This window comes from Suncus etruscus, chromosome 7, assembly GCF_024139225.1.
Source record: "Suncus etruscus isolate mSunEtr1 chromosome 7, mSunEtr1.pri.cur, whole genome shotgun sequence".
NCBI classification, from domain to species: domain Eukaryota; kingdom Metazoa; phylum Chordata; class Mammalia; order Eulipotyphla; family Soricidae; genus Suncus; species Suncus etruscus.
This window is the reverse complement of record NC_064854.1, coordinates 14,799,011-14,817,554: the sequence shown is the minus strand read 5'-3', so window position 1 is coordinate 14,817,554 and position 18,544 is coordinate 14,799,011. Positions and strand designations below refer to the sequence as shown.

The 18,544-nt window shown below is 51.0% G+C and overlaps 1 protein-coding gene across 1 annotated transcript; it reads right to left on the bottom strand.

The window, feature by feature from the left end:
• Positions 1-631: 631 nt before the first annotated feature.
• On the bottom strand, positions 632-18,281 carry GTPBP4 (GTP binding protein 4). Its single transcript, XM_049776233.1, has 16 exons — positions 18,203-18,281; positions 15,973-16,143; positions 13,566-13,669; positions 12,776-12,912; positions 11,543-11,643; positions 10,278-10,370; positions 9,517-9,774; positions 8,903-8,992; positions 8,431-8,541; positions 5,732-5,809; positions 5,570-5,621; positions 5,232-5,332; positions 4,249-4,446; positions 3,231-3,296; positions 2,018-2,161; positions 632-1,338 (listed from the first exon to the last, which is right to left on the bottom strand). Exons 1-16 carry the CDS (start codon positions 18,248-18,250, stop codon positions 1,186-1,188), a joined length of 1,905 nt encoding a protein of 634 aa, XP_049632190.1. The 5' UTR covers positions 18,251-18,281; the 3' UTR covers positions 632-1,185.
• Positions 18,282-18,544: the final 263 nt, after the last annotated feature.

Below are 18,544 nucleotides of genomic sequence, written 5' to 3'. Positions count from 1 at the left end.
ACTCAGGAATCACTCCTGGTAGGCTTGGGGGAGACCACACGTGGTGCTGGGGATCAAACCCAGGTCAGCTGCATGCTAAATAAGCTCTATCCAGAGTACATTTATTCTTATGCCAGGTAAGTTGTGAAGTCTGGGGTCTACTGCCAAGCTGCCTCCTAGATGTTTTTACTCTTATTTTTGGCCACACCTGATAGGAATCAGGGAAGTGAGGGGACCATGAGCAGTTTGACACTGACAGGAACTAGCAGTGAAGAGTATTATCCGGAGGAAAATTTTTTTTTTTTTTTTTTTTTTTGGTTTTTGGGCCACACCCGTTTGACGCTCAGGGGTTACTCCTGGCTATGTGCTCAGAAATCGCCCCTGGCTTGGGGGGACCATATGGGACGCCGGGGGATCGAACCTCGGTCCTTCCTTGGCTAGCGCTTGCAAGGCAGACACCTTACCTCCAGCGCCACCTACCCGGCCCCCCGGAGGAAAATTTTATAGACCACTCTGATGGCTGCCTGATCTGTTTTGCATCATCCTCATACCTTCCAGCTATATGCTAAAGATTTTAAAAAACTTGCCCTAAAAATAAAAAAAATATTATCCACACGCTGTAGCCCACTTTTTTTGAGTTTGGAGGAATGTCTTTTTGGGGGGCCACATCCACCAATGCTCAGGGGTTACTCCTGGCTCTGAGCTCAAAAATCACCTGGCAATACGGTGATACTGGCAATACAGGGAACAATACGGGTTTGCTGGGGATGGAACCCGAGTCCGTCCCAGGTCAGCCACATGCAAGGCAAAAGCCTTTGTTCTATTGCTCCAGCCTATAGAGAAGATTTTTGAGGCCACACTTGGCTCAGTGCTCAGGGTCCATACAGGGTGGCAGGGATAGAACCACTGTCTGTTGCAAGCAAGGCAAGTACTACGTCCTCATACAATCTCTCTGGTCTCAGGTTGTTGCTTTCAAAAGGTCTGATCTTGTGTGGTCAATGTGTTGTTTTTAATTTTCCCATTAAAAACAACTGTATCATCAAATCTTTCCGGTTTTATAAACCCGATTAAAACTATTAGATACAGATAACAGCACGGGTTCAAAGTGGCTGTTCTAGTTCGCTGAGGGCCCAGCACCAGCTTGTGATGGGTTCTGGCTGCTGTAGCTCTTCCTGCAGCTGGCCAAGCCACTGTGGCATGCCGGCCCTATCTGCGGTCCTTCTTCCCCGCTTTCCTCTTCCCTGACAGTAGGTGTTTGGGCTTCATGTCAAACACGTGCCTGTCAGCCTCCCCCTTCTTCCCCAAACGGTTCATCTTCTTCTGAGCTTTCTTCATCATTGTCTTGGCCTTCTTCACCATCTACAAAAAAGTGGGTCAAACAGGATCTCTGCTAAGTCTACTGCTATGACAAGCGTCCCAGATCTCCAGTGCCCCCAGGAACTCCACAGGCAACAGAGCTCCTATACCAGTGAGAGCAGAAGCAAGGTTGTTCTGCGCCTCTGCCCATCCCTTCCTCACACTGGGATTCTAGTCCCTACCTGGGCTCCCCAACAGGCAGAGCCTATGCGGAGACCACAGAGGGCACGGTGTCAGCCTGGAGAATCTGCCAGACATACCTCTCTACCAACATCATTTTCGAGTTTCTCCCCATCCCTTTCCTCTGCTCTCAGATGAGCAATGACCAGGGGTGGCTCCCCTTAGAGACGTGGTCCTCAAACTATGGCCCGTGGGCCACATACTGTATTTGTATCTGTTTTGTTTCTTCATTGCAAAATAAGATATATGCAGTGTGCATAAGAATTCATTCATAAATTTTGTTTTTACTATAGTCAGACCCTCCAATGGTCTGAGGAACAGTGAACTGGCCCCGTTTAAAAAGTTTAAGGACCCCTGCCTTAGAGGAACATACTGTCAAGCTCTCGCAGACTTCCCTTTTCACAAGGTCTTTATAAACTAAGTTTCAGCAGGGAGTGTGTCCATCCAAATAATGGGCAGAAGCCAAAACAGGAGAACACTCGCTGACCACATAACAGCTCACCTTGACGTCTCGAAGACCTGACACATCCCGTGGAGTTCGAGAGCAACTGCGGCTGCGGGCCACGGAAGAGGGTGGGACAGATTCTTCTCGCTTCCTCTTCCTGGTGGTGCTGCGAGACCTCCTGGCCTGGACCGCATAATAGGCCTGGGAACACAGCAGCAGCCCAGTCAGTCAAGTCCCCAGTAGGGTGTCAGTCCTCCCACTATGTACTGCAGCAGCCTTCCTTCCCTGACCATGAGACTCTAACTGTACTTTGATGCCTCTCCCCCAGCAGCAACTCAGAATCTAAACACACTGACAACCACTATAAATTCAATCTCGAGGCTCAGACACAGACTGAAGGACAAGCACAATAAGAGGCCTTCTACATCTGGCGAGAAACAGTGCCAGAAAAGATAACTGAAACTCTAATAGGAAGTACAGTCGAGGGCTGAGAGAGCACAGTAGAAGGGAGCTGATCTTGCACACAGCTCACCCAAGTTTGAACTCCAGTACCCTTAGATCCCTGAGCCCACCTCAGTACAGTCAGGAGTAAGCCTTGAGCTTTGCCAGGTGTGGTCGAAAACAAAAGAAAAAGAAGAGCTGGGGCCAGAGTCATAGCACAGTGCTAGGGCATTTGCTTTGCACGGGGCCAATAGACCCACGTTTGATTCCTGGCATCCCGTATGGTCCCCCAAACCTACCAGGAGTGATTTCTGAGCTCAAAGACAGGAATAACCCCTGAGCATAGCCCCAAAAAGGGCTGGAGAGATAAGACAGGCTATAAGCCAGCTGCCTTGTTATGATACAGTTTGAACTCCCTGAGCATAGATTCAATATTAGTTCTGAGTCCCACTGGTTGACTCTAAAACAACAAAGGAAGATCAAAGTACTCAGAGGTATATGAAGGCTCCTACACTGTGGCCTTTATACTAAAAACACAACTTTCTCTTTTCTCTCTAGTCTTTGGTATTTCCCAAACTTCTTCACCTGAAAATAGACGTTCCTTCATAATATGCAATAAGCAAACAGACAAAACACACAGGGAACCTTGACAGACCCAAAGAGTCACAGGACACAGAGTGCAGCTCACAGCCAGTGGTCCCAAGAGCTCTCAAATCCTGAGGACCAACTCTCAAAGGTGCTGCTGCCACTTGCAGCAGGTTTCAGCCTGGTTTTGGAGACCCCAGATCTGCAGCCCACTGGGTCTGGACCAACATCCCTGACCACTCACATTGTCCTTGTTGTCCATGTCAACGCCAAGGAGACGCATCTCACTCTCCATGACGTTTCGCTGGACCTGGAAGGGGCAAGAGAATCTGCTGTGAGCAAGTGAATCTTGCAAGACATGAGTCAGTCGTGGGCAAACAGCTCTACCATGACCCAAACCGGCACTGACATTCACCTGGTCATGTGCTCACAGGTCTACACAGCTCACTTGATCCCAAGGATACATGCTTCCTGCATGGCTACCAACTCATTGAAGAGACTTCTCAGCCCCTAGGGAGCTTCTGGGTGCAGTGGACAGTGTGGACAGGAAGGGTTCGACAGGCCAGGACCCTGGGACACAGCTTTGACAAATCTGCAGGGCCTCCTGCTCCTCTGTTGCTATCACAGCTGCCCTACCCATTACCTGGTGGTGACCACAGGACTGCCCTGTGAGAGTGAGAGTGTGGCCGAGGACAGACAGAATTCAGGGAGTCAGGACAGACAAGAATCCAGGGAGTCAGACCAATGGGGAAGATACTTTCTGTGTGCAGAGCCAATCCTGGCACCATGTATGCCGCCACCACCACCAGAAATGAGCCCCAATACCAAATAAAGCAGCTGATGAGAGAAGCCGCTAGAGCTCAAGCTGATGGCTGAAGATCCACCATTGCAGGGGTTGGATTCAGCCCTGATCACATCTCGATGTTCCACATCCACTAACTTTACATACCAGTTGGAACATGCAGCCTTGCAGGACCCAGCAGTGTCAAGGAGACACAGAAGCCACAAGAGGTCAGCATGACACTGCTGCGGGAAGGGCACCTGCCTTGTGAATGGCCAACCCAGGTTTGAGTACCAGTAACCTCTACAGTCCCCTAGCACTGACAGGAGGAGTGATTCCTGAACATTGCTGGGTATTGGGGGGCTCCCAAAAAGGAATTAGCTCCTGAGTGCAGAGTCAGGATTAAGTGCCAAGTACTGCCAGTTATGTCTCAAAACTAAATACAGAAAGAGTCCAGCTGACCAGCAGGAGCCCCACCTACCTTCTTGGCCGTTCGCGGCATCCTCGGCCCTTGTGTGTTCTTCTCCTTCGACTCCAGGATCTTCAGCTTCCTCTTCTCTCGGATCTGCTTGGCCAGCTGCCGGATCTCCGCCATCTCCTCGTCGTCACTCTCAGACTCGCTGTCGTACTCCCCAGCAGCCACTCTGAGCTCCTCTTCCTTCTCCAGCTCTTCCAATTTCTTTAAGTCACAATGGAAACAGGTCAAGCCAAGCTCTTGAGGGACTGGAGCTCCCTGCAGCCTGGCTGGATGTGGTGTGGGGTGGGCTCCCTGTCAGTGCTCACTCCTGAACATGGTCTGAGAGGACAAGCATGGAGGAGCCACCATGGCAAGCTCACTTGTGCCCAGCAGGTAACACAGACCAAGGCTCCTGAGAACTAACTGCAGATGAGCAGCACATCCAACACAAGGAGCCCAACAGGGTCAGACAATGAGGGACAGTGGGAGTTGGAGGAGCGGGAGAAGCAATAACAAGGCAGAAGGTGCCTAGACACCTAAAGGAACCCTAAAGGAACCAAAGTGGAAGTCACCCAGAGAGACAGACACCATAAAATAAGCAAGGCCTGGGCCGGAGTGATAGCACAGCAATAGGGCATTTGCCTTGCACATGGCTGCTGCAGGGCAAAACCTGGTTCGATCCCATCATTCCCGATCCTGCCAGGAGTGATTTCTCAGTGCAGAGCCAGAAGGTAACCCAAGTGCCACAGGGTGTGCCCCCTCCCAAAAAAGAAGCAAGGCAAAAGATGCCTAGAGAGATAGACCCCATAAAGGGGGAGGGTGCCCAGACAGATTAAACCCAATGAAGGAGCATAGGCACAGGAGAGATGGGCCCTCAAGGACAAGACCCGACACTGGCAGGAGATCTGGGGTAACGCTCATACGTCAAGGGCTGTGCCAGCACCTGGTGCCTACCCCAGGAAACCCTCTTCATGAAGGTTAGCCCAACAGGACTCAGAAGCTCTCACCTGCATGATGTCTGGGTCGATGTAGTCGGCCACATTGTGCCCTTGCCAGACCTCAGGAATCTTGTCATGCTTCTCGGAGGAATTCATGAGGTCCCAGTACTCTGCAGGGGGAAGATACAGCACTGTCAGTGCTAGGTCCCTCACTCAACAAAGCTCATGTGCCACTCAACAGGGTTCAACCAACGCACTTGGATCATGTGTCTCCAGAGGGCGAGAGCACTCATTAAAGCCCCATGCACAAACCAGCTCGAGAGTGGCAGAGACCTGCCTCAGGAGCAGCAAGCCTGTAGCTGGCCTGGCTTGGTGGCCCCACCATGCCCCACTCCTCCAACACTTACTCTGGAGATCCAGAATGTAATCATCTCCCATCTCCACTTCCAGATCACGTTCCTGCAGAGATAGATAGACTGTGGCCAATGGCCCAAACACACCAGACACCCTCCATGGACAGCATCTGCAGCAGTGCCATTCCCACCCAGTGCTCTGTCAGGACAACCTACCCTTTTCTTCTTGGGCTCTCCAGTATCCATTTTCCTCCTGCGTGCCACCACCCCTTCTGGGATGAAGGGGGGCCTCTCCTGAAAGGAAGGTGGAGGACAGGTGAGAAATGCCTGTTCAACGGACAACTTTTCTCCTGTCCAGATCACAGCTGGACCATCCCAACCCCTCAAGACCCGAGCACGGAGGGAGTAAGAAGCTAGGAAGATCTCACACACAAGACCTAAGTGAACATTACAAGTAGTGAGGAAGGCAGTGGCAGCCATCAGTAAGCCAAGATGGGCACTTTCAAGTACATTCAGGAGCTCTGGAGGAAGAAGCAGTCTGATATGATGTAATTTCTCTTATGAATGCGCTGCTGGCAGAAATGCCAGCTCTCAGCTTTGCAATGGGCTCCGTGGCCCACCTGGCTGGATAAAGCACGCATACTAGGATACAAGGCCAAGCAAGGTTATGTTATCTACCGTACTGGGTGCGCCGTGGTGGCTGCAAACGTCCAGTCCCTAAGAGAGCAACCTATGCCTGATGTTAACCAGCTCAAGTTTGCTAGAAGACTTCAGGTCTGTGGCCGAGGAACGAACTGGACCTACTGTGTGCTCTGAGAGTCCTGAATTCTCATTGGGTGATGAAGATTCCACACACAAATTCTTTGAGGTTATCCTCTTTGATCCATTCCATAAAGCTATCAGAAGAAATCCTAATACTCAGTGGATCACAAAACCAGACCACAAGCACAGGGAGATGTGAGGGCTGATATCTGCAGGCTGCAAGAGCGGTAGTCTTGGAAAGGGTCACAAGTTACACCACACTATTGCTTTGAAATTTTTTGCCATCCATGAACCAGTTTTTTTTGTTTTTTGTTTTTTTTTTTTTTGTGGTTTTTGGGTCACACCCGGCAGTGCTCAGGGGTTACTCCTGGCTCCATGCTAAGAAATTGCTCCTGGCAGGCACGGGGGACCATATGGGACGCCAGGATTCGAACCGATGACCTTCTGCATGAAAGGCAAACGCCTTACCTCCATGCTATCTCTCCGGCCCCGAACCAGTTTTTTTTGTTTAGGTGTCTTGAATAGCACAGCTCCAGAAACATGTAAACTCAAAACTTTGAGGCCTATATTACTTTTCATCTAAAAATCCCAAGTTTCTGTGATTTCAACTAAAGGAATAAATGTCTATTGAACAAACAGACAGAAAAAGTAGTAGGAAGCTGGAGAAGTGGCGCAAGCGGTGGTGTTTGCCTTGCATGCAGCTGACCCACGACAGCAGATTTCCAGTAGCCCATATTGTCCCCAGAGCCTGCCAGGAGCAATTTCTGAACACAGAGCCATGACTAACCCCTGAGCACCGCTAGGTGTGGCCCAAAAAAACAAAAACAAAAAATGTGGCAAGGAAAAGAGATAGCATGGCAGGTAGAGCGCTTGCCTTGCACACAGCTGACCTGAGTTGAATCCCCAACATCCCCTGAGCCCACCAGGAGTGATTCCTGAGCACAGAACCAGGAGTAACCCTTGAACTCCACCTATTTGGGGCCAGGTTAGCCAAAAAGAAACTCAAAACAGCAACAAAACCATCAAGGAAGAGAGCAGATGAGAAAATGCAGAGTGATGAGGAAAGGGACCCCAGATGCAGGATGGAGCCACCTGCAACTGTTCTAAGACAAGCAGAAAACAGAGCTGGGACCACCCTCCATTCTTCCTAGGGCGAAGGCAGGAGACAAAGGGATAGTTCACAAGAAAAGAGAGGATAGTCCACAGGGAAGTACAATCACAGGGGGTGCGGGGGGGAGAATTCTTCCATCCTAGCCAGGCAGTGAATCTCAACAATGTACCTCTGAATGCCTTCAGAGAAGAACATTAGTTTAACTAAAACTAAAACCAGGAAGGGTTTTCTTTTTTTGTTTTGTTTTGTTTTCAAGTCACACAAGGCAATGGTCAGGTGTTATTCCTGGCTCTGCTCTAGGGAATCACTCATGGCAGGCACAGGAAGCCATATGGAATACTGGGGATTTAACCTGGTAAGCCACATGCAAAGCAAATGCCCTATCTGCTGTGCTATCACTCCGGCCCACAAGAAAGATTTTCTTTGAATAATAAAATCCTAAGCTGGGGCCCAGAGAGATAGTACAGCGGTGTTTGCCTTGCAAGCAGCCGATCCAGGACCAAAGGTGGTTGGTTCGAGTCCCGGTGTCCCATATGGTCCCCCGTGCCTGCCAGGAGCTATTTCTGAGCAGATAGCCAGGAGTAACCCCTGAGTACCGCCGGATGTGGCCCAAAAACCAAAAAAAAAAAAAAAAAAAAAAAAATCCTAGGCTGGAACAACAGCACAATAAAGAGGTGCATGCCTTGTGCAAAGCCAACCCAGGTTTGATCCTCAATATACCATATGGTCCCCAAATCCCAGAGTCAGGAATAAGCCCTGAGCACTGCCACATGTGGCTAGAATAAAAGGGAGGATTGCCTTGCATACATGCGGACCTACTAGCATCAAGCCACTGTCCATGCAGTTTCACATCGCAGGGTGACCCCCCAAGGGAAGGCAGACAGAGAAGGCTTCTTCCTGGGGCTGAGGTAGCCCTAGTACTGGGTCTTCCAATGCCCCCTGAGTGCTTCACATTCAACCCTCTGCTCTGAGGAGGCTGGAGAACACCCCACCCACAAAGGCAAAATCTCCCTCTAGCCCTCCAGAAGCATGCGGGGCCCACCTTGTCATCACGCTTGTTGGGCACAGCAAGATGCAATCGGTTCAACACATCATTCACCTTGTTCCCTTTCATTTTGGCTTCAACTCGGTGAGCCAAAAGCCGGTCACAAGCCTTAAGTGAAGAAAAATGAAGTCAAAGGGGCCCAACAGCACTGGGTCTGCCCTCCCCTTCCATGCTGAGAATCCATCTCAGACTGCACCGAGGCCAGCATGGTGGCCAGGCCAGGGGCCTGAGTGCAGTGCCAGCCATGAATACTGGTGAAGGGACAGGAGGTTCAAAGGGGACCAACACAGAATGAACGAAGTAGGAGAGCCGCCCTGCTCTGCCACAGTCAGGGGCCAGAGCCAGGGTGAGGCTCCCCACTGTGCTGGAGGGTCTGGTCCCCCGAAGCACTGGGAAGCCAACGTCCACCTCCCATCCTTGGCAGGGGGAGAAGGCAGAGCTCTGAGGCCTGCTGGCAGGAGATATTCACCTCTGTCTTCACCTTCATCACACCTTCCTCAGTCAGGGTGCTGGTCTCCACCACGGCAAACCCCTGTGCCTGCAGCTCTGCGAAGATTTTCTGGAAATAAAGGGCTTAAGATGAATGACCCCACCTCACCCCCTGCAGTCTCCCAACTCAGGCCTGCATGACAGCTGCCACCCAGAACCCTCTAACATGACACAGGTGACTTTCCCCCCACTCCTGTAGCTCATGGTGGGGCACAGCTTCACGTGCTAGAGGCACCTGGTCAATCTCTGGCATTCTGGTCCCCCAAACACTAATCAGGTGTGGCCCCAAATCCAAAAAGGGAAATGTGAGTGGGTGAGCAGCCTGAGAACTACCTCTCAGAGATGACTCGGGTAGGGTGGAGACAGATGCCATAGTCCTACAGGCCCCAACACCAGGTAGACAACCTCACCACAGCACCTACTCCCTCTGAGGACCCAGAAGTGCTGCTTCACGGACCCCTGGTGACCCTTGCTCCTGTATCAACCAGTGACAAACAGCCAGGCTGTCTATGCCAAACAGACAGAATTTCAGAGTGGGGCTGTCCTGCGAAGACTAAGATGCCTTTCCACCGAAGGGCATGTAGGGAGCTGTACCTGGTCATCCTCAGCCAGCTCAGCGATCCTCCTCACATCACATTTGTTGGCAACGACCAGCAGAGGCTTGTTGACAAACAGGGGCCGGATGTTCTGGAAGAGCGCCAGCTGCTCCCTTAACCCATGGCCACACTGCTCCGATAGATCCATCACATAGAGCACAGCAGCGCGCAGATGGGCCAGAGCTGTGATGGCCTGCATCTCAATGGTGTTCCGGTCCTCCAGGGGGTGGTCAAGGATCCCAGGCGTATCCACCACCTGGGGGTAGGGAGCACTCACATCACCAAAGAGCAGCAGCAAAGCTCATCACCACTAGAGCCAGCCCAGAGCCTAGTGCACCTTGGCATGCAGAGACCCCATCTCCATTCCTGGCAGAGCTGAGCACAGCTACCACCTGTGATCTACAAACAAGGGCGTGGGGGGGCCCAATGTGGAGTGTCCAACTCCCACATGAGAAGCCTTCAGTTAGCAAGAAATGGGCTACCAGTCTCTCATCTATGATAGCACTCAACAAGAAAACTGGGGAGCATCTAAAAAGTTAGGGGCCCTGTCAGCTGGAAGTGAAACTGACCATGCAGACAGGACTGAGAATTGGTTGTTAGCGCATATTGCTCCCTGCTTCTCGAGGCTCCAGCACTGACCAAACAGCAACTTCTGTTCCCCAGGGATCCCTGAAGCAAGCCCCACCTAAGAGGGCTGGACCTGACACACCTTGTGATCTATAGGCCTGGTATGACAGGTCACTGGACCCACAGCCTCACCTGCCAACGTAGATACTTGTAGTCCATGTGGCCCACGAACAGAGATTTGGTAGTGAATGCATATGGCTGCACGTCCACATCTGCTCTCGTCACCTGCAAGACACCAGCGCCACCATCAGACTCTTCCCTGGCTCTGAGAGACCACAAATGAGGAGTGCTAGGAACAGCAGCACCATCTCCGGAGCTGGATGGATGACGGGTGCGCAAGGCAGAAAAGCCCCTTTGCCCAGCACTGTCTCTGGGCCCTCAGGAAAGGCAAGGTCCAAGAACTCCGAAAGTGACTGTGCAACAGAAGAGCCAAACCTCATGTTCCAAAAGACACTACAGGGAGCCAGAGCAGTGGCGCTAGAGGTAAGGCATCTGCCTTGCAAGCGCTAGCCTAGGATAGACTGTGGTTTGCTCCCCCAGCATCCTATATGTTCCCCCAAGCCAGGAGCAATTTCTGAGTGCATAGCCAGGAGTAACCCCTGAGCATCAACGGGTGTGGCCCAAAAAACAAAAACAAAAAGCCAAAAGACACTACTGGTCATTCTCATGACAGATACAAGAAACAAAAACCTCTAACCCTGGGGCCGGAGTGGTGGTGCAGCAGTAGGGTGTTTGCCTTACACTGGCTGATCTAGGAAGGACTGAGGTTCAATCCCCTGGCATTCCATATGTTCCCCCAGCCCAGGAGCGACTTCTGAGTGCATAATCAGGAGTAAACCCTGAGCATCTCTGGATGTGGCCCAAAAACAAAACAAAACAAAAATCTCTAACCCAGGCCAGAGAGATAGCACAGCAGTAGGGCATTTGCCTTGCACACAGCCAACCCAGGACAGGCAGTGGTTCAAATCCCAGCATCCCGTATGGTCCGCCGTGCTTGCCAGAATCGATTTCTGAGCACAGAGCCAGGAGTAACCCCTGAGCGCCATCGGGGGTGTGACCCAAAACAAAACAAAAAACCACCTCTAACCCACTGAAAGCACAGGCAAACCCAAGTCTCACTGCTGCTATGAGCTCAGCCCAACTTCCCTGAAACCCAGAACTTATCAGTATACTGAAGTCCCGAGTGTGGGTAGACATATATCAGAGGAAACATCATGGTTTCTGCAGCAAATTCAGTACTTGGGAGGAGCCAGTCTGACCTCAGCATGGGGGGGGGGGGGGGGACAGCCCGATCCTCAGGTAATATCCAGAATTGTAAAGGTGACAAAGGTACTGGGACTCAAACTTGGGGCCTTGCGCACTCCGACCAGTTGACTATATCCCGACCTGAGACCAACCTTATTGATGAAGCTGGACTTGCCAACATTAGGGTAGCCACACAGGAGCAGGGTCCGAGTGTTGGGGTCAATGGTTGGCAGACGGGACAGATGCTGCCTCACTGTGAGAAAACAGAGTTAATGAAGCTGGAGTGACAGCACAGCGGTTGGTTAGAGCCTTGCACATGTCTGACAGGGGTTTGATCCTCAATAATCCACTTGGTTCCTGAGTCCCACCAAAACTGACCCCTGAGCAGAATCAGAAGTAATCCCTGAACATCACTGAATATGGCCCAAAATACCAAAATACTCTAGTTAGAGCAGGGGTCTCAAACTCTCGGGCCGCAAACGACCCTCCGTACAACATTTTGTGGCCCTGCCCTAGAGGAATCTTTTTTTGTTTTGTTTTGTTTTAGTTGTTTGGGTCACACCCCCCAATGTTCAAGGCTTACTACTGACTTTGCACTCAAGGATCACCCTGACTTTGCCTCCTGTGGCCCCCAGGTAAATTGAGTTTGAGACCCCTGAGGGAGAGAATTAGAAAGCCTGTCTCGAATACAGGCATGGAGGGGTGTGGGGAAGGAGGGAGATGGGGACGCTGGTGGTAGGAAGGTTGCACTGGTGAAGGGGGTGTTCTTTTTATGACTGAAACCCAACTACAAGCATGTATGTAATCATAATGCTTAAAGAAAAATAAATTAAAAAAATAAAAAGAACTTTTTTCCTTTTGTTTTTTTTTTTGTTTTTGTTTTTCAGGCCACACCCGTTTGATGCTCAGGGGTTACTCCTGGCTAAGGGCTCAGAAATTGCCCCTGGCTTGGAGGGACCATATGGGACGCCAGGGGATCAAACCGTGGTCCTTCCTTGGCTAGCACTTGCAAGGCAGACACTTTACCTCTAGCGCCACCTCACCGGCCCCAACTTTTTTCCTTTTTTTCCTAAGAGCATTGAGAATTTGAGCTAGGAAATGGTTTAAGGGGCTAGATTTAATTCCTAGCACCTCATACACCCACGATAAATCTAGAAGAGGGCCACCAGTGCCATAATAAATAATAAATAAATTTAAGAACTGACACGCAAAACTGAAGTTATAAGCTGCTTTGTCAAAAACCACCCAAAAGAACTCTAATGGCCAGGTAAGGAAAGATAACTGGTCATGTCACCTCTAAAATAAAGCACAACTACAACTTCAAAACTCTATGCACCCAACATCTTAAGGAGAACATGCAGGGACCAGGCTCCGGCCTGCAGCACCTTGTTCCAAATACTCCAGACTCTGCTTCTGCCGCCGGACGATAGTGCACATACGGCCGAGGGCAGCGCGTTTGAGCTGCTTGCAGCGGTATAGAGAGTCCCCGTACTTTAGGAGCCGCACGTAGTCCTTGGCAACACTAAAAAGAGACAAGTGTGAGACCATGCTCTTCAGAATCTCTCAAAAATCAATTAGGAAGAAACAGATAGCACAGCGGGCACAGCACTTGGTATATACATGGCCAATCCAAGTTTGATTTCCCAGCACCCTATTTGTCCCCCAAAACCCCACCAGAAGTTATACTTTTGCTTCAGTTTGGTTTTGGGGCCACACTTGGCAGCACTCAGGGGTTCCTCCTGGCTCTGGACTCAGAAATCACTCCTGGCAGGCTCAGGGGACCATACAGGATGTTGGGGATTGAACCTGGGTTGATGCATGCAAGGCAAATGCCCTACCCACTGTGCTATTACTCTGGACCCCAGGAAGGACACTTGAGCATAGAGCCAGGAGTAACCCTAAGCACCACATGTGTAGGCCACACACATCTTTCCACAGAAACCAAAACGCATTTTAAAAAAGTCGTCTTGGGCCCAGAGAGATAGCACAGCGGCATTTGCCTTGCAAGCAGCCGATCCAGGACCAAAGGTGGTTGGTTCGAATCCCGGTGTCCCATATGGTCCCCTGTGCCTGCCAGGAGCTATTTCTGAGCAGACAGCCAGGAGTAACCCCTGAGCACTGCCGGGTGTGGCCCAAAAACCAAAAAAAAAAAAAAAAAAAAAAAAGTCGTCTTACTTGTCCACTAAGTTTTTGGCAATATTTATTTGTCCCAGAGCCAACTTGTAATGGTCCTTGTCATAGAGAATATTCATCAGATCAGCATAGAAGGGATGGATGTCCTAGAACGACAGAGAAAAGGGCTGTCAGTTGTTACCTGGGACCTCACTGTTCCAGAAGTGATTCTCAGGATTCACTACAGGAAGCAGCAGCCATCCTGAATTCCTGTACCCCAGGAATCCCAGCATCAGACCCTACAGACCCAGTCCCAGGTTCATCTTCACCCCAGGCACCCATACATTAGAAGTAAACCCATGGCCTCAACCTTCTCAACTCCCTGCATCCCCGAGAGAAGTACTCCAGTGAATCCCCATCCCAGGGGCCTGGTTGTGCCTCAGATTGCTCAGACTGGGGTCGGAGAGATAGCACGGAGGTAAGGCGTGTGCCTTGCAATCAGAAGGACAGTGGTATGAATCCCGGCATCCCATATGGTCCCCCAAGCCTGCCAGGAACGATTTCTGAGACAGAGCCAAGAGTAACCAGAGTGCTGCCGAGTGTGATCCAAACACACACACACACACACACACACACACACACACAAGATTGCTCAGACTGCCCAGGTTACGTGATCCCATAGGCCAGGGTACCCAGCAGTCATCCTTACAGCTGACTAGGCTCAAATCCCTGGATGTCCCTAGACAATCTCCGCACGGAGCTGCCCCATGACCCTGCTCATACAAACAGGAGAGTAGGGCCTCTCCCAAGGACGCCACACTCCCCACTAGCCCAGGCACATCCTGGGGTCTGTCCTAAACTGGGGAATCCAGGCTCACGCTGACTTCCACTCACTTGTTTTTAGAAGGTTCCATTAAAAAAGCAAGCAGTAGGGGCTGGAGTGATAGATAGCACAGCAAGTAGGGTATTTGCCTTGCACATGGCTGACCTGGGTTTGATCACCAGCATCCCAAAGGGTCCCCCAAGCTTGCCAGAGGCAGTAGTAACCCCTGATAACCACTGGGTATGGCCCAGAAACCAAAACAAATAAATAGAACAGAATAGAACTGAAAAAAAAAAAAGCAATAGTACAGGCAAAGGAAATGCTCAAAGGACAGGAACACATACACTGTAAGTAGGAGCCCCAGGTCCAGCAGGGCACAGGTATGGCCTCTGAGACCAGATGAGGCCCATAACAAAGAAATAAAATAAAGAAAAACAACACTCACAAACTTGGGCCCCTGATTTTTTTTTTGGGAGGGGCCACACCCGGTGATGCTCAGGGGTTACTCCTGGCTATGAATCACTCCTGGCTTGGGGAACCATATGGGATGCCAGGGTAACAAACTTTGGTCCATCCTAGTTAGCACACACCTTATGCACCTTACGCCCTGTGCCACCACTCCAGCTCCTGGGCCCCTATTTTTTTTTTGGGGGGGGGGCCCACACCCAGCAGCGCTCAAGGTTACTCCTGGCTCTAAGCTCAGAAATCGCTCCTGGTATATGGGAAGCCAGGATTCAAACCACTATCCTTCTGCATGCAAGGCAAACACTCTACCTCCATGCTATCTCTCTGGCCCCTGAGCCCCTGATTTAAAAAGAAAGAAAGAACAAAATGAGCAGCCAGAGAAATAGTAAGAGTAGGTAGGGTGCTTGCCTTCCTCACAGCCAACCCGGGATCAATCCTTTGGCATCCGAAAGATCCCAAGCCTGCCAGGAGTGATCCCTGAGTACAGCTGGGTAAGGCCAAAACACACACCTCCAAGACCCAAAGGTGAAACAGCTTCCACCATGCAACACCATACAGTAATCCACACTAATCCTTATCAAGCACTCATGGCTGACCAGCTCTCTCACAGTTCCTTCTCCTAAGCATGCATCAGGGAATGGGTTTGTATCTTAAGGAGCTCTGCCAGACACTAGAGCCAGTGTGACCACTGGCTCAAAGTGACCACTCCTCAAAATCAGGAATACGTGTCCCTCAGAGAACTCTGCTGGGGAATAGGATGAGTCCCCTGAATGCCTGCTGGAGCAACGTGCACACAATCTCAAAAGCTGGGAAGACCATTTTTTTCTCTTGCTCGATGCAGACTCCTCTCCCCCACCATCTATCTATTCCGGAGTCTGAACTGGCCACTGAGGATGTGACCACCAAAAGCTCATGAAGCAGGTGAGAGACCTGAAGCCAGAAAGGGGTCCTGGTGCCCAACGAGCCCCAGTTACCGAGAGGTAGAATTCCAGGAATGTCTCTCTAGGGTCTGTAGCTGGGGAACGAGAGGAAGAGAAATGGGGAAAAGTAATCGAAGCTAGGTCAACAGTTACAGACCAGTCACTCCATTTTTTCACTTCTTGTCTAAAGAGCCAGTGGCTCAAAGACCTGAACCTGATTCCCTGAAGGATCCCACCCACAGAACACAGATCAGACACTTACGTCCAACTTAGGGAAATCCGTGAGGATCTGGGTGAGTCTGTCATGGTAGTTCTGCTGAGTGAACTTGACTTTTCTCATGTAGAAATGCCGAATGCGGTGAATCTGGTAATGCTTATGAATCACAGTCGGAGTCTTGCGTTGAGTCTTGGACAGCGTCAGGTCAATGAAGTCCTGTGATAGGAAGAGATGAGTTCAGTGATATCAAAAACCTCCCTCCCTGCCCTGGCTGAATTGGGGAAGAGAGTGGGTGGGGTCTTTCTTGTTCACTTGTGGATCACATATGGGATCATCAGGGGTTCCTCTGGCTCTGCATCAAGAAATTAGTCCTAGGGCCTGAGAGATAGCATGGAGGTAAGGCATTTGCCATGCATGCAGAAGGTCGGTGGTTTGAATCCCAGCATCCCATATGGTCTCCCGAGCCTGCCAGGAGCGATTTCTGAGCACATAGCCAGGAGTAACCCCTGAGTGCTGCCGGGTGTGACCCAAAACCAAAAAAAGAAATCAGCCCTAAAAGAGAGGAGAGCTGGAAGGTACAGCTCACAACATGAAGCTCACCACAAAGAGTGATGAGTGCAGGTAGAGATATAACTACATTGAGAACTCTCATAACAATGTGAATGAATGGAGCCGGCGAGGTGGCGCTAGAGGTAAGGAGTCTGCCTTGCAAGCGCTCGCGACCGCGGTTTGATCCCCCGGTGTCCCATATGGTCCCCCCCAAGCCAGGGGCAATTTCTGAGCACTTAGCCAGGAGTAACCCCTGAGCATCAAATGGGTGTGGCCTGAAAAATAAAAAAAACAAAAACAATGTGAATGAATGAGGGAAGTAGAAAGCCTGTCTGGAGTACAGGCGGGGGTGGGATAGGGAGGAGGGAGATAGGGGGCATTGGTGATGGAAATGTTGTACTGGTGAAGGGGGGTGTTCTTCACAAGACTGAAACCCAATTACAATCATATTTGTAATCAAGGTGTTTAAATAAAGATGTTAATTTAAAAAAAAGAAAAAAAAAAAAAGAAACTAGTCCTGGAACTGTTCTGGGGACCATATGGGATGGCCAGGGATTGAACCCAGGCAACAAACAGGTGGCAAAGCAAGCAACCCTCCTTGCTATACTATCACTCCACACCTATCTAAAGCTTTTTTTGGGGGTTTTGGGTCACAGCGACAGCACCCAGGGTTTCCTCCTGGCTCTACACTCAGAAATCGCTCCTGGCAGGCTCAGGGGACCATATGGGATGCCGGGATTCGAACCATCATCCTTCTGCATGCAAGGCAAACTCCCTGCCTCCATACTATCTCTCTGGACACCCCCCCACCCCGTCTCAAGCTTTTTTTTGTTTTTTGTTTTTCTGTGTGTGTCTAAAGCTTTTTTTTCTGTGGTTTTTGGGTCACACCCGGCAGCACTCAGGGGTTATTCCTGGCTCCAGGCTCAGAAATTGCTCCTGGCAGGCTCGGGGGACCATGACCTCCTGCATGAAAGGCAAACGCCTTACCTTCATGCTATCTCTCCGGCCCCATGTCTAAAGCTTTTTAAACCCCACTTCCTACCTCAACCTTCCATCTTCAAACACAACCCATTCCTCTTTACAGTTCCTGGCCTTTCATGAAAAGCCTTCACGAGCAGTAACTTAAGGAAATAACTTTGATATCCTATTTCACATGCATACATATTTCACATGCATACATATTTCACATGCATACATACATATATGTATATATGTGTGTATATGTATATGTGTGTATGTATGTATATGAAATAGGGCATCAAAATTATATACATTTGGTTTTGGGGTCACATCCGGTGGCGCCCAGGGTTCCTCCTGGCTCTACGCTCAGAAATCGCTCTTGGCAGGCTTGGGGGACCATATGGGATGCCGGGATTCGAACCCCCGTCCTTCCGCATGCGCGGCAAACGCCCAGCCTCCGTGCTCCCTCTCCGGCCCCAACTTAAGGAAACAATCCTGACGCCCTATTCCTGCCTGTTGCCACCTGCAAATACCCCCCAGCACCGCCGATGTGGGGCTGCGGGGGAGGCTCAGCAGAGCCCTAGTCCCTGACTCCTAGGTCCAAGCCCCACGCGTGATCCTGAGCCCAGGCTCGGGCAAGTGGTAAGAAGCCAGAACCCGAGAGAACTCCGCCCAAGGCCGGGCCGGCCCCAAGAGAAGCCGGAGGGCCCCGGCGCCACACCCGAAACCGCTCAGGGTCGCGACTCCCAGCGGCGGCGGCGCTCACCTTGGCGGACGGCACCACCGTGATCTTCTTGAAGTTGTAGTGCGCCATGTTGAAGTCGGACACGAGGGCCGTGGGCGGGACTTCCGCCCTCGAGCCCTTCCTTGATGGGCGGGACTTCCGCCGGCGAATTCTCCTTGGTGAGCGGAACTTCCGCTGTCTGTCGTCACTTCCGGTATTTACAACCCTTTTTCCTCCCCTGCACGTTTTGCGCTTCTGCAGCGCCCCCGCGCGGCCTGGAGGTCTCCGCGCTCTAGGCCCTGGAAGGTTGCGGCGGGGCGGAGTCGCGCAGTCCCTTTCCAGCTGTGGTTCCTAAGGGCCCCCAAGTTCCAGCCCTGGCCGCCC